The sequence below is a fragment of the Nematolebias whitei genome, chromosome 1 (assembly GCF_014905685.2).
Source record: "Nematolebias whitei isolate Nwh7 chromosome 1, NemWhi1, whole genome shotgun sequence".
Classification (NCBI taxonomy): Eukaryota; Metazoa; Chordata; class Actinopteri; order Cyprinodontiformes; family Rivulidae; genus Nematolebias; species Nematolebias whitei.
Genome location: NC_056498.1, coordinates 33,341,507 through 33,357,980, shown reverse-complemented (window position 1 = coordinate 33,357,980; position 16,474 = coordinate 33,341,507). Strand labels below are relative to the sequence as shown.

General features: G+C 37.5%; 1 protein-coding gene across 1 annotated transcript; it reads left to right on the top strand.

Annotated features, from left to right (window-relative positions):
* The first annotated feature begins 6,833 nt into the window (after window positions 1–6,833).
* LOC119408558 (ubiquitin-like) lies at window positions 6,834–8,239 on the top strand. The gene is made up of 3 exons (XM_037675436.1): window positions 6,834–6,938; window positions 7,207–7,365; window positions 8,052–8,239. The coding sequence occupies exons 1-3, from the start codon at window positions 6,857–6,859 to the stop codon at window positions 8,237–8,239; spliced, it is 429 nt and encodes a 142-aa protein (XP_037531364.1). The 5' UTR covers window positions 6,834–6,856.
* The last annotated feature ends 8,235 nt before the right edge of the window (window positions 8,240–16,474 follow it).

Sequence of the window (16,474 nt, the reverse complement as noted above, 5' to 3'; positions counted from 1 at the left end):
AGGGAGGAAAGGATGGATAGGTGGAGGGAGGGAGGAAGGGAGTATAGAAGGAAGGGGTGGATGGATGGAGGGAGGGAGGAAGGAAGGAAGTATAGAAGGGAGGGGGGAGGAAGGAAGATAGTATAGAATGAAGAGAGGGAGGAAGGGGTGGATGGATGGAGGGAGGAAGGAAGGAAGTATAGAAGGAAGAAAGGGAGGATAGAAGGAAGGGGTGGATGGAGGGAGGGAGAGAAGGAAGGAGAAAGGGAGGGAGGAAGGAAGCAAGAAAAGGAGGGGAGGAAGGAAGGAAGTATAGAAGGGAGGGAGGGAGAGGGGGAGAAAGGAAGGAAGGATACTCTGGTGTAAGAACTCCTAACATGCATGTTTTTGGTCTGTGGAGAAATCACACGTATGCACAGAGAGAACATGCAAACTCCACCCAAAATGGCCCCCGGCCGGGATTCTGTCTGTCGACCTGCTTTCTGAGAGGCTGCAGCTCTACAAAATGCACCACCGTGCTGCTGTTTGTATCTTTATCATTATGATTTTAAAATGATATGTGTGTGTGTGTGTGCTTCTTGTCCGTTATGTGCTTAGTGGACCAACAACAGCTGATCTTCCAAGGCCAGCAGATGAAAGACTCCGAGGTGCTGTCTGAATATGAAGTTCAACATAAGAGCACTATACATCTGAGTCTGTGTGGTCGAGGTAAAACACGAGGAAGTACGGATATAACGTAGCTGATATTTGAAAGTTTTTAAACAAAATGCATCATTCCTCTCAAACATTTGCCAGAAAGACAAACTGATCATAGCCATCTTCATCCATATTTGATTTTTTTTTTGGTTGTTGTGGCAAAAACAAAGAATGACACAGGAAAAAAAATCAACTCTGTAAATTGTATGAGTTTAATATTTAACAAATATCTCTGATAAAAATGGAGTGCAGCGGTTTCATAACAGGGCTAGTATTAGGTATTATTGGTAGTATTATTATTATTGTAAGGACAGAGGCTGATGAGTAGAGTGGCTGCAGCTGCGGCTGATAAAACAAGAAGCAGATGGGCTGGAAAAGTCCTGACTGAGGGAAAAGTGGCACAACGAAATACACGAAGACTGATCAAATTAAAAATAAAAACAACGAAACTAAACACAGGAATCACAAAACGGAAAATAAATATAAATAGAGAAATTGGATTTCCTGCGGAAATGGAGAGTGAATGCTTAATGCAGAAGAACTTGCTGAAAAACAGCTGAAACTAGCTAAAAAAATGCTGAAATGGAAGAACAAGCCTAAATTAGCAGAAGAAAGCAGAAAGAACATATATTTATTGAATTAGATTTAAATGAGCACAGAAATTAGGAAATTAGCTTAAAAAAAATTAAATTAGCAAAAAATTAATAGCCTAAATAAAAGTATCTGAAAGGGCAGGAAAAACTACTAGAAGGAGGCAGAGAGCTGAAATGAGCTAAAAAAAAAAAAAAAAAAAAAAAGTGGAATTAGCTGGAAAAGCTAGTTTAAAAAAAAAAACAGCTGAAAAGTAGCTAAAAAGCAGGAAAGAAGCTTAAATTACCAGAAGGAAGTAGAATGAGCTGAAACAAGCTCAAAAGATGTGGAATTAGCTGAAAAAGCTAAATTTAGCAAACGGCTAAAAAGTAGCTCAAAACAGGAAAGAGGCTTAAATTACCAGAAGGAAGTAGAATGAGCTCAAATGAGCTCCAAAGATGAGGAATTAGCTGAAAAGGCTAAATTTAGCACAAAACAGCTACAAAGTATCTGAAATAGCAGAAAAATCTGAAAAGAGCAACAACAACAAAATCTGAAAGAAGTAAAACAAGCTGAAATTACCGTAAAGAAGTCAATTTGGCTGAAATTAGCAGAATTTACCATGAAAAACTTTAATTTATCTGAAAGCAGCTGGACCTTGCTTAAAAAAAAGGTAGCTGAAAAGTTAGAACAATCTTAAATTAGTGTAAGAAAGCAGAAAAAACATGTTTGCCCAATTACCGGTAGGCTGAAAGAAGCAGCAATGAGCACAAAAAGTGGAAATTATCTGAATCAATCTGAATTTAGCAACAACAACAAAAACAACAAGAAACAGCTAAAAAGGTAGAAAGAAGCTGAAATTACAAGAAGGAAGTGGAGAGAGTGCATTTTACTGAATTAGGCTGAAAACGTTTAAATGAGTGCAAAGAAAAATGTGGAATTAGCTGGAAAAGCTAAAATTAGCATTAAAAACAGCCAAAAAAAAAAAAAAAGTGGAAGTGAGCTCAATTCATTTTCTATGAGGAAATAAAATGGCAGAAAAGGGCTAAATATTTCAAAAAGCTAAAGTTGCACCAATACTAAAAGTCACAGCAGGATTGTCCTGAAAGAGCTGAACGTTTTGATTTATGATTTGTTGAAGTGGCTTCAAAACTGCGGGACGAGAATTGTGCCAAAAAAAAAAAAATGTACGGAAGAAAAATGGATCACAATAGTCTGAATGCTTCGTTCACACAATAGCCAAAATGAAATAAAAGTAACAAAAAAACACAAAAGAACAGCAAAAACTAATCACAAAGCACAGATCATGGCACAGTTTGTCATATCAGTGACGATTTTCTGTGAGTTTCAACTTAAGTGAAAATAAAAAGTGGAAGTTTCTGACGTGCCGTTTCCTCAAACATCAATCAACTGAAGCAACTTTATCTTCAACACAGCTGCTGAAGAAGAGGAGCAGAAAATGGGAAACATCCAGCTCTCTATTAAGCACCCACTTTATAAAAAGTGTGTGATCGATCTCACCAACAGAGAGATGCAGAAAATGACCGTCCTGCAGCTGAAGAAGATGATCTTCAAGAAGGAAGGCATCCCAGGTACGCTTACTGAGACAAGTTACCTGCTGCCATTTCACTCACTCATCTAATGAGTAAAAACACATTTATTCAAGCAAAATCATAACGAAAATGTTAAAGTAAATTCTGCAGAATTATCGATTTTATTGACTGGATCAACACATTAGACTTTTAGGCTCCTCTGTGATAAAAATCTGTTTTCTACAACTCAGAAATATGTCAATTATAATATGACTGCAAATTTATAGCAGTGATTTTTAAAAGATCTTTGCGTGTGTGCTTGTTTTTCTGTGTGCGTTCCAGTGAATAAACAACGGCTCATGTTCGATCACTGTCTGATGAAAGACTCGGCGTTGCTGGATGAATATAGAGTTCATCCTGAGAGTCCGTGTGTTCAAGGTAAAGAGCATCAAACTCAGCGGACTTTTGCAAATGCTGCCATCAAAGCCTTCGAACCAAACGCATCGTTCTTCTCAAATATTTGCCTAAAATGAAACACAAGTCATAGCTGTCCATCTTTTTTGATGCTTGGTGTAGAAAAACACAACAAATGAGTCAGAATAAACCAACTCTGTGATTGTTTTTTTTTTTTTTTTTTGTATTTAATATTGAACAAATGCCACCAAACATATGAGACGGTTTCAGGGCCAGGGCTTAAATTAGTCCAGGATTAGCTGTGGCAGCTGTGGTTTAGTAACACAAGGACGCAGAACTTAAAGGGACACTAACGAGACATAATGACGAACACCTGGGGTGATTGGGAATGCGCGCAGGTGAAGCAGGAGTTGGCAACACGAAGGAAGAAACACTGGGGAAGGCACAAGTACCGTATTTTTCACCGTATAAGTCGCACCTTTTTGCATAAATTTGCAAGTCCTGCGACTTATACACCGAAACGACTCGTATACGTTTTGTTTTTTTTCCCCCCTCCATATTTAAAACCCAATTTTTGGCTGAGATCTGATGATTTCATTCATTCTGACGTGAAAAAGATTAAACATTACCATTTGTAGCCACTAGAGGGTCCTCAAGCATTATGGCAAGCCAAGTGTCTCATTAATAGGTAAAAGTGGCTATTAATGAGACACTTGGCTTGCCATACAAAGCCACCTTCGTCTCGCTCCGGAACTCCTGGAGCAAACGTTAATTAGGAATGTCACGATAACAAATTTTGCTGGGCGATTAATTGTCAGAAATGATTGCAATAAACAATAATATTGTTTGAAATTTGACAATAATGAGTAATTGTCAAATTTAAGAAGAAATGTTTAATTTGTTTTGCGTGTACTGCGTTTTTTTCCGACCACCAGATGGCAGTATAAGACTGTTTGAACCAAAGGATGGCTAGTGAGGGAGCGAGCAGCGTGTCTCTAAGAAAAATGGGAGGGAGGCCACGTGACGCGACATGGGCTGTCTCGCTTCGGTTCTCAAAATGGCATACGCTCTGTGTTGTTTGAGCTCTCTAGCATAGCATTTTTCACACAAAGCTTTTATTTAAAAAAAATCAGTGAACAAGTTCTCGGCTTCTTTTTGCAGAGAAAAACAACTTTTTACACGAAGGCGCGGGTTTTAACCGTGAATTTTTGGAGCTTCGACAAGATGGAGGTTTTTTTTTTTTTTTTTCCAGAGGTCGGCCTGTTAGCTTAGCTCGTAGCTTAGCTTCTCAGCTTAGCTGCTTTTAATGATCCAAAAACATGATTTTGGGCGGTTAACACAGATTTTAAAGAGAAAGGGAGGGGTCAGTGAAAACACAGGTGTTGAGCTTTTTGTCATCCAGTGTCTTCAGTAGAAAGAGAGATATGAAGAAGCTCACTTTCCAGTTGTGATCCAGGAGTGGTACAAGTGTAGACAACACAAAAAAGTTAGTCCTCTTCCTGTCACAGGACGTCTTATCTCTTTAGCGAAAAGGAAAAATGTTCAGGAAGGATAAAAAGATGGAATCCTAAAAAAAAACAAGCTTTTGGACCCAGTTAAATGTTTTCTTGCATAAAAACAGTATGTCTATTCAAATTTGAAACCAAATTATTGAATACATTTCTTGTTTCAGATGTTAATTAACTTGTTTGTAAGGAGGTAAAAAAAAAAATTTGACGCGGTCGAGGGTCAGACAGTTTTAAAATATAAAATATTTGTTCTTAAATTCAGTATTTTATTCTGGAGAAAATATTCGCAAATTACTTCAGCTTACTGAACCGGTTTGTTTTCCACGATGGAATGATGATGCAACACACAGCAATCATCATCACATTAGATAAATGGAAATTCTCATAATGTTAAAACACAACTCATTATGATTTCTGTGAACAGGTTTGTCTTGTGAAGATGTTTTTCTGTGACTTTTATCTAAATCGTGTGAGAGGGGGGGAAAAAAAACTGAAGGAACTTTGTCTTCACCACAGGTGCAGAAGAACAGGAGCAGAGAATGGAAAACAAGGTCTTTATTGAGCCCGTGACTGGTGAACAGACCGAGTATAATCTCGGCAACACAGAGGAGATGCAGAAGATGACCGTGCTGCAGCTGAAGGAACTGATATATGAGAAGGAAGGCGTCCCAGGTAAACTTATCAGCTCCCAGTAGACTCATTTATCTAATGAGTGAAAACACATTTGTTAAAGTAAAACCTGCAGGCTTGCTGATTTTTTTAAATTGGATTGGTATCTGTTAGCTACAACTCAGAAATATTTCTCTGCTCATATCCATGGTTTCTAAGGGTGCATTCCCACCAGCTCTGTTTAGTCCGCTTTAATCGAACTCTCATCCGTTTGTCTTGAAAGTCTGGTTCGTTTGTGGAGGTGTGATTGAGCAATCGACTCTGATGTGGACCAAAAAAGTGACTCTGGTCCGCCTACATACTTGTCTCAGTTCGGTTGAAGTAAACTCTAGCGCGCTTCGAATGCAGTGTGAATGCAAGCAAACCGGACTTCTCTAAAAGCAGGAAGTGGACTAAAGTGCAGGGCATTCTGGGTAAATCCGACCAAAACAAACGCACATTTCTCATACGTCATACGGGAGCCGTCTCAGCCGCCTTGTGTGAAGAGCAACATTCTCCGTGGTCTTCCGCCTCATCTGCTGCTCATGCCGAGTCCATTGTTGGAAAATGTTTGTTTGGCACACGAGCCACAGACAAAACAGAAATCCTAAAACCGCTCAGATATGACGCCACCCCATTTTTGTTTTTATTTCCAGAAGCAAGTTGCGCTCAGTGTCTTCTTCAGAGGTTTGTGTGTCGTTTCCTTCAGTAGTTCTTGGTGCAGCACCACCACAGGCGAGAGGCAGAACAGGTTGGCTCATTGACTCCGTGCACTTTGAATGCAAACCACCGGCTGAAAATGTAAACGAATGGTCCAAATGTTGGTCCCCAATCAAACCGAGTCGGACTATCGGGTGTGAAAACGACCTAACAGTGGTTTGCACAGCTAACCCAAAAGTTAACTTCGCTAACCACTAATCCTTGAACTAATAATTATCTTTGCTAACGCGAAACCGCTAAACAGGTGAAATAAATAGTGGAAGCTAATGCTAACTGGTGACTTTTATCATACCCTGCTGACGCTGTAAGACTGTCTGTAATGTGACAATGTTGTGAGGGAACACATCTCAACGGGGAGTGGACGTGGGAGAGGACGGCCCCCAGAAACCATCTTATCACCAACAAACTGGTTGGTCCACTAAAGGCGTGTACTGCTTGGTGGGGAAAACTGTCTATTAGAGACTCCTCAGACTGATGAATCCCTCTGGATAGAGGGCGAAACGTCTTTCCACAAAAAAGATACGGTCCAGATGACCTGACTGACCATTATTGGGGTTACCCTGGGGTCCTTTGTGACCTCACCGACTATTACTTGAAAATCTGATGATGTTTTTAGGTCCTGTCTATGCAGAATTATAGACAATTATTAAGGCTTCACTAACATTCAAGCGCCACTGCATGAGTAGAACATTTCTTTTTCTGTTTGCAAATTTATATGTATGATTTTTAAAAGCTCTTTGTGTGTGTGTTCCAGTGGACAAACAACAGCTCGTCTTCGATAGCTGGCCGATGAAAAACTCGGAGTTGCTGTCCAACTATAGAGTTCATCATGGCAGCACTATATGTCAGGCTGGACGTCCGTGTGTTCAAGGTGAAACACAAAGATCATAAAACTTAGCTGACTTTTGAAAATGCTGCCCTCAAAGTCTTTAAACTAAATACATCATTCTCAAGTATTTGCCTAAAATGAAACGGAAATCATAGCCATCTTTATATTCCTGTTTTCATTTTTATGCTCGTTGTATCAACAATAGGAAATGAGACAGGAAAAAACGTAATAAAAAAAAAATTAATACTGAAATACTTTTTATCTAAATAAAAAGAGAGAACAAACTGAAGGAACTTTGTCTTCACCACAGGTGCAGAAGAACAGGAGCAGAAAATGGAAAACATCAAGATCTTCGTTAAGAGCTTGACTGGTAAACAGACTGAGTATAATCTCAGCAACACGGAGGAGATGCAGAAAATGACCGTGCTGCAGCTGATGACACTGATATATGAGAAGGAAGGCATCCCAGGTAAACTTATCAGCTGCCAGTAGACTCGTTTATCTAATGAGAGAAAACGCATTTGTTAAAGTAAAACCATAGAAATAAAACATTAAAGTAAATTCTACAGACTTGTTGATTTTTGATATTTTGTGAAACTCATCTGCAGCTGTTCAGTCTTGTGTTTTTGACCTTCTTAAGAAAAGAACAGGTCAACTCTTGGAGCATTACACAAAAAAGTTTTTATCAGCAGAAAACTCAAACATCTAAAACTATTGGGGGGAAAAAAAACCCAGCTTTTCCTTCTCCTCCTCCAGAATTGATGCTAAATGATGAAAACAACAGCCAATAAAAGCAACAGTCATCGTTTAGTAACAACTTTGATATCTGTTGAGGCAACGTGGAGTTTCAGCCCTCAAATGCTTCTGCAACGATACAACTTTTATTATAAGCAACCTAATATTTTCAAGAATAGAGCTTCTATTCATTTTTAATTGTACAACACACGAAAACAGTAGAGGTCATTGATTATTAACCACAAAAATAAAACACAAGTCACATAAATGAACAATCAAATTATTAAAACAAATCAGCTTTGCAGATTTTTGATGTGCCAGTGGGCTTAGACATTTTTTTTGTTTGTATATTATTAATTATAACTGACTTTGATATTTAAAATATTTTTGCGTGTTTGTCTTGTGTGTGTGTGTTTTTAGAGGCCCAACAACAGCTGATCTTCAGAGGCTGGCAGCTGAAAGACTCAGAGCTTCTGTATGAATATGGAGTTGAACATGAGACCGTTGTGTATATGATTTTAACACTGTCTGGTGGAGGGGAATTTCGAGGAAGTATAGAGGTTTTAGTTGACTTTTTGGAACCGCAGGCACCAAAACTTTCAGACTAAATGCAGCATTGTACCAAGTATTTGCAAAAATGAAACGGTGATTATAACCATCTTCATCTGTATTTAAACTCTTGTGCAAAACTTATGTCAAAAACAACAGGTGAGACACAACTCTGTGATTTTATGAATTTAGAAATGAACCATTGAGGAAATTTCAAGGACAGGGCATAAATTAGGCCAGGATTAACTAGTCTGGATTAGTTTTAATCGACCAGCTTTGTCTGTCTGCAAAGCTGCCCCAGTGACTACAAGAGTTTTACAAAAAAAAAAAAAAGCAAGACATTGAGTCCAAGTGGGCCATGTTCCACACCTCCATTGTTGAAGTAGCTGTCTTGAACTGTGGCCACAAGGTTGTCAGTTGCACTCGGGTCCAAATAATCCGACCCCAGCCCGCAGCCATCATCTCTGAACCCCACCCGATCCCACGAATCAACAGTAATTACAGGTCCGAACCCGAAAACCCCCCATATATTTTTAATTAAGCTTTGACTGCTTATACCACCGACTATTATTAACGGTTGGTGGACACACGCAGCTGAGTACAGGAGGCAGAAGATCAGAGCTGAGGAGCCCTCAAAGCGCATTAAATGCTTCCCCTGCTTCTTCCTGCGTCCTGCTCTGATGTGTTGGATATTACATTATATAACATTTTCCACAACAGACCAACTTTTTCTGAGTTGAGGTTGTATGTTTTACATTTCCAGTGTATTGTTTTTTTATGTATCAGATGTGTCTCCTAATTGGGACCAAGAGAAAAACATTTATCTGTATATGTTATGTACAATGTTATGTACTACAATGTTACGCTGCCATATATTAGAACATGTTTCTACCTCATATACCACCTACACATGTACTAATCAACACGTGTCTCTAGTCTTGTCTCTTAATTACTTGTTTAAATTAGGTTACATGTCTTTTTGTACTTATTATAGGTCTGTTTGTATTGTACTGTTGCGTATCTGCACTGTGTTGTATTGTTTTGCGCTTTATGTTCTGTGTTGCACCGTGATCCCGGAGGAACAATGTTTCGTTTCAATATGTACTTGTACGTAGCTGAAATGACAATAAAACCTCTGACTGTTTGACACTTTTTTTTTTGTTCCCTTAAAGGGGGATCCATGATCGTCTAAATAGCAGAACACACTGACTGGAAGATATATTTTAATTTCTACAATGTAAAATATATATATATATATATATATATATGTATAAAATGTACCAGTGTTTGGTTTTATAAAGGTGTATTAATCAAGTCTGTGGTGATAATGTCAGGATCTGTGTTCGTTAGTTATGAATAATTGTTTGAAGTAATTCGGAGTCCAGGATTGATGTTTAACAAAAACGTATTAAAAATACTTGCATGGAGAGAAATATTGTCCTTACATCCAAGTGAACAAACCCTCAGAACCAGCACAACGTGTCCTTACAGTAACATGAGCAACACCTCTCTGACAGTACAGAGATATAAGTATTTATACATTTCCAGCACACGGGGAAGAGGATTTCCTCCCCTTCCTTCCTTTTGAGTAGTTTAAAATATATAATATATAAAATTGTAATTTTTTGTGAAGAATCAACAACAAGTGGGACACAATCGTGAAGTGGAATGAAATTTATTGGATGTGTCAAACTTTTTTAACAAATAAAAAACTGAAAAGTGGGGCGTGCAATATTATTCGGCGCCCTTGCGTTAATACTTTGTAGCGCCGCCTTTTGCTGCAGTTCCAGCTGCAAGTCATTCAACCTTTATTTAGACCGGTAAATCCCATTGAGCCTCGAGGACTCATTTACAAGAGAGACCTGATTTCAACAAAGAATGATGACAATTCACAACAGCGACAAAAATAAACGGTTATAAAAAGTCATACAGATTTTGAAATGAAGCTGTTTTGACCATTAAATAAACGCTTAATAAATGCGACTTATACGCCAAAGCGATTATATGTTTTTTCCTCTTCATGATGCTCTTTTTGACTGATGCAACTTATAGTTCAGAGCGACTTATACATCAATGCTCTTCACTGCTCAGGTGCCTCCCCCAAAAAGTTTATACTTCTGCTGACTCTGTCCTTCACATCTTTTGGTCCATTTCTTTTCAGAAAAGAGAGCATCTTCACTTTTTTACTTTCAAAATGGCGTCTCTTCTGCTCCCATTTCAAGAACACTTGTAATTGTTATTAAACAGCTGCAGAAAATCAAGATAAAACGAGACGTTACAATACGTAAACTCACCAAGATAAGTAAAAAAAAAAAAACATTTGAAGCCATTTCACTCATTTAACTAACTAGAAGCTAAAAATAGCAGAACAGTCTAAAATGTAAGAGATATCAGTATATTGTGATTAATAAAATATTTGTAATTAATGTTAAGTATTATAAAAAGTATTAAAGTTACAAAAAAAAACTAACCATCAGAACACCCATCTCCAGAATGAGCTGAACGTTTCCTTATCAGATTGGCTAAAATAGCACAAGACACGTTGTTGTGTTTTTGATCTCACTTCTCCACCCGAGTCTGTTACCTTTTATTCCTGCAGGAGTCAGTCAAAGACACGCACTTAAATACAAGAGACACGCACCTTCTAGTTTTGAATATTTAATAAGCAAAGAAATTCAGAAGTCATAAAGTAGTCAAATCATAAAGTAGTCACAAATTCACAAGCATAAACAGTGGATTAGTTAAATGCAGTCATTATTTTAACATATTATTAATTGGATGCATCCCTTTAAACTCTACAATACAACCTTGTTTAAGGAGGAATCTGAAAACGACCGTCATACTGCTCCATTTTGCTGCTGGCTGCTGCTTCATCTCTCTGCTCACTCCTCCGTCTGTAAACTCCCTCGAGGGATAAAACTCTGCACATCCTTTGTTCTGTGAAAAAGGGCGTTCCTTACACAGCAAAACTAACTTTTCAGCGCGTTCTGAGTCTGCTGTCATGATTGGCCAGTTTTCAATCCAATCAGAAGTGGTTTACATCGTGTTACATTATGTAAACAGGAACAGACTTCAATCTGTGGGAGCCTCTTCAAAGTAAAACAGGAAGTGGGTCAATTTCAAAATAAAAAAAGAATAGGAATGTTAAATTCAACAAAGAACACAATCTTTATTTCACAACAACGTGTAGAAAAAGAGTTTAAACTTTCTAAATATTCGTGGAAAATCTTAAATAGAAAAACAACAGTATCACCAATACACTGTAATGGTGTTGTTTTATTGTATGAAATAGAAAGTGAAAGCTGCTAATGCCATCTATGATGTCATAACTTGTTTTGTCAAAAATCACCCAGAGCTGTTTTCAACACAGAGGCTGAAGGAGCACTGCAAGCAGCAGGAACTTGAGGAACATGGGGAAGATCTACCATGTCATGGTTTATGGTGTGAGAGGGGAGAAGATGATGATTGACCTCTGCAGCACCGAGGAGCAGATGCAGAAAATGACCGTACAGCAGCTGAGGCAGAAAATAGTTGAGAAACTCCCAGAGATGGCAGGTGAGTCACTGAGACAAGTTATCAGCTGCCATTGGACTCATGAGAATAAAACAAAAATAAATTCTGCAGGATTATTAATTTTGTGACTGGACCAGCATTTTTAATTTTTATGCTCCTCCTGTGGTAACGCTCACTTTTCTTCAACTCAGAAACATTTCTAAACTCAAATCCATGGTTTCTTTACATAATGTGAAAACAGTTGTTTCAGCATATGTTGGATTATTGTAACTTTATTTTGGCACCAGTTTGTTGTCACATCAAGACTGGTACCAGGAAATAGACGGTGTCACCTGTGTTAGCTTCCCCTCAATGACTTCCTGTTAAGGAACGGAAGTTGAATATATTTTCTGTTGCACACAAAGCATTGTATCTGAAATATGAATAAAAGTATGAAATTCTCCGTCTTTATATAAATTTTAGATAACTTGGGTTTCGGATGTCCCACATTAGTTAGTAGGAGAGATTATAGTGGGAATTTCTGGAGTTACTGGGAGCATATAGGCAGAGCCTATGAAAAAGGTAAATTTCTCCAACTTTCTTTTAAAACTATTATTCAAACAGTTAAACCTTGTCTAAATTCTCATGCATTTAAAACCGAAAAAAATTCTGTCCAAGTAATTAGTTTTATTTAGATAAATTAGATTTGATTCTTGATCAATTATTTATTTATCTTAGAATGTTACACCAAGTCCAAGTACTCAAAAACTAATTATTTAAAGTAGTTATTATCCAAATTATTGTTCTTTGTGTTTTATAACTTTATTTTTGTTGTTCATGTTCTAATTTTGATTATATTTGTAATGATAGTAATTAATATTTCTATTTCAATGAGTGAAGGTGCCATCCAGGTCCTTAAGTCCTTGAGATATGAGGAAATTGAGACCTTCTTCTTAAGGGGGACATAAACCTGACAATCATCTGCATACAAGTGAAAAGAAATGTTGTGCTTTTGAAAAGTGGACCCAAGTGGAAGTAAATAAAAACAAGAGATGGGGCCCTAAAAGTGAACCCTGTGGGACCCCACATGAGAGAGGAGCAGAGGAGGCCATTACATTGTTCAAATAACTATTAAAATAAAACAAGAAGTTAATTAGAGGTTATTTCAACAATTAACAATGAGGCTAATTAGTATATTCACCAACCATTTGATGGCGTTCATGAAAAAGCAAAATGTTTTAGAGGTTTTACATTTTGGTTTTAAATCACTACACAGCACTGAATCAAGCCTTTTAAAAAAGTTTTTCATAACGTATTTTTAGCCATTGACTCTGGAGACACTTAGTTACTCTTGAACTTTGAGAGTTTTCAGGTTAAAAAAATTACGTTAATTTCTGGCCTTTTTAAAATGAGGGATAACAACATTTTTATTTATTTTTTTTCTTCTAAAATACAACTAGAATTGATGCTAAACCATAAAAAAAAAAAAAAAAACAATGAATGCTGCGACAGTCACAGTCTTTAGTAACAACTTACTTTGATATCTGCGGAGAATAACTGTTTTTTTTCCTAAAATGTTTCTGCAAAAATAAAAAAATGATTGAACTTGAAACTATAAATTAGTTAACATCCTCAAGAATTAAGATTCTATTTGAATTATTTGTACAACACGACAAAATGGATGAGGCCGCTGAGTAGTTGCTGAACAATAAAACTGCAACAAACAACTGCTTTCCTGTTTTCTTATGCACCAGGAGAGAACAAATATTTATTTAAAAGATAATAATTGGGACTATAAATATTAATTAAAAATTCTCTCTGTGTTTTAGACATCGACATGCGGATGATCTTCACGGACAAGATATTGGACAAGCCACAAGAGTTGCTGTCTGCATACGGAATTCAAAATCTGAGCACTATACAGCTAATTAAACGTGTAACTGGTGGAGGAGTACGTCGGAGAAGTGCAGAAAATTTAGCTGATTTTTGGGAACGCTAACATCAAAACTTTTGAAATCAATTCTAGTAAAAATTGTGCCAAAATGAAATATTGATCTTAGCCACCTCCATCCTTATTTGAACTGTTAATTATTGTTATGGCAAAAACAACTGCTTAAACATCATGATCATCTCAGAAACTTATGTTTTGTTCATAATGAAAGCGTCAGTCTGACGAAGTCTTCTGGATTAAAAATGAAATGTTTCAACAAGTTTATGTTTTTATTTTATTTTTAATCCATCCAGGGAACCTGACTTAACTTTCTTAGATTTTTCTACCTGGATTATTGAGCATGCATCAGCATTTAATTATCTTTTGTTTTGATTTAAAAAAAAAAAGGATATGATTGTTTCTGAACAACATTCATTTACTGTAAAACATTTGGCAACGATGTGAAAAACTCAGAACCATGTCCTAATGTTTTGTTTATGAAGGCGTATTGATCATGTTTGTCATGGTGCACGATTTAAACAAATACTTCAATAAAATCAACTGACAAACTTTGTAGCAAACTTCTTTAATTCATTTGAAGCATTAGTTCTCCATTTTAAACATATTTAGAACCTTTTTTCATGTTTGAAAGTATTTGTAATTGTTCACTCTAAAATAAATCTGTTGCTTCTTCAGTTTGTGATCAGTGTTATTTTGTTATTCACCACTAAAGGGAGCTGCAGCCTTTTCAATTCTCTTAAATGTGAGTTTTTGAAATATTAAACACAAAGATAATTTGTTATGAATGAACCAAAACATGGACATGTCTGTCTTCAGACAGATGGGACAAATCAGGGCTCAGAAACCTTCTTGTCTCATCATCTGAAGAGTGAAAGCTGCAGAAGAGAGAATTATAACACTTAAAACGGTGATATACTCTCTGGTTATGTTTTTGGGAGGAAACGTTTGAGAAAAGAAAAATAATTAAACTAGATCGCAAAATTGGTGAGACAAAAGCCGGGTTGGTTGCTTCAAACAGACCCTGAAGCAGAAGGACACCAGCAGGAAATGGAAGAACCGCGTGAGCAACCTGAACACTGAAAAGACCTCTGATGCACATTTCAGGACAAACTCTTGAAGGATGTTTCTCCAAGACTCTAACATTATTAGATGCACCCTGTGCTTCAAGGACAATTGATAAATTAGACCAGAGAAAATCCGTTCAACTTTACGAAAACAGATGTCTCTGATTGTAGCACAACAAGAAACAAAATCATGTCTTCACAGAAGTCGTCAGCAATCAGACGGAGGCTGCAGCTGCTGTAAGAAAATACGAAACTGAGAGAAGAGACTTCTGTCAGAGACTGTTATTCTGTTGTACGATTCTGGTAGTTTCTGTCTTAATCGTTTTCTCTGCAGTTTGTAAGTGGCTGGGCCAAGCTGCTCCTTCCTGGTTGACAACATACTGGTGTGTTTAAGGATCTTGGAGCCTGTTCTTCAACAAAACCAGCTACTAGGAGTACAAGCCTCTTGTGCCAGTCCCAAGCCTGGGTAAATGGTGAGGGTTGTGTCAGGAAGGGCATCCGATGTAAAACACTTTTGCCACAACTAATATGTGAGTTCATCTAAATGACACCATACCGGATCGGTCGAGGCCGTGGTTAACAATGACCACCAATGGTGCTGTTGACAAACAGGGCACTGGTGGAAATTATGCTACTGGTAGTCAATGACCATAAAGAAGGAAACGTGTCAGGTGGCAGAGGGAGAAGAGGAAAGTGAAGAATGTAGGACTGAGGGAGGCAACTCTAAATGTGGGGACAGAGATAAGCAAAGGTATAGAGCTGGTTGACATGATGCAGAGAAGGAAGGTAGACGTTTTATGTGTCCAAGAGACCAAGTGGAAGGGCTACAAGGCTCACAGCATTGAAGCAGGTTTTAAACTGTTTTACCATGGTGTGGATTGAAAGAGAAATGGAGGAGGGGTGGTCCTGAAGGAGGAGTTGGCAAAGAATGTAGTAGAGGTGAAAAGAGTGTCAGATGGGGTGATGTGCCTGAAGGTAGAGGTAGAAGGTATGATGCTAAATGTTGTCAGTTGTTATGCTTCACATGTTGGATGGGATGAGGAGGAGAAAGATACATTGTGGAAGGATCTGGATGAAGAGATAAAGCGTATTCCCAGGAAAGAGAGAGTGGTGATCAGAGCAGACCTGAACGGACATGTTGGTGAAGAAAACAGAGGCGATGAGGAACAGAGAGGGTCAGAAAGAACTTCAGGAACTTTATGGAGAAGAGATGTTGATGATGTGGAACACTGCAGTTGAGGAACAGGACAGTGGAGCGCCTCAAGAAGACAAAATGAAAATACTTTCCAGCCTGAGCTTGAGGCTAACCCTAACCTTGAGCCTGTAGTGAGAATAATGCCTAATAACATTAAAAATGTTGCTTGTTAGCTGTTTTCATTCTAACATATGAAAGAGCTTTTCACACAAATTCAGTTATTATAGATGTCAAATACACATTTAGTTGAAAATGATTGATTAAATTATTTGGTCAGTAATAATTCAGCATAAGTAGAAAGGTTTTAACCAGTTTGTGTGAGAACCAACGTTTAAAAGGGACAAAGTCTTCCAAAGAACTAAAAGTAAAAACAGTGTTGAACACGTGAATCATATGTTATGGATGGCTTCATGTTTAGTTTCTGTTTTTCATCTTCAGGCTCTCACACACAGAGAAATAATAATAATAAAAAAACCAACCAATATGTGGTTTCTTTCAAAATACAGATATCAGTATTTTAAATTTATGTGCGTTCACCTTATTTATTTATGTTTTAATCATTGCATTAATTCATATTTAAACACCTGATAAT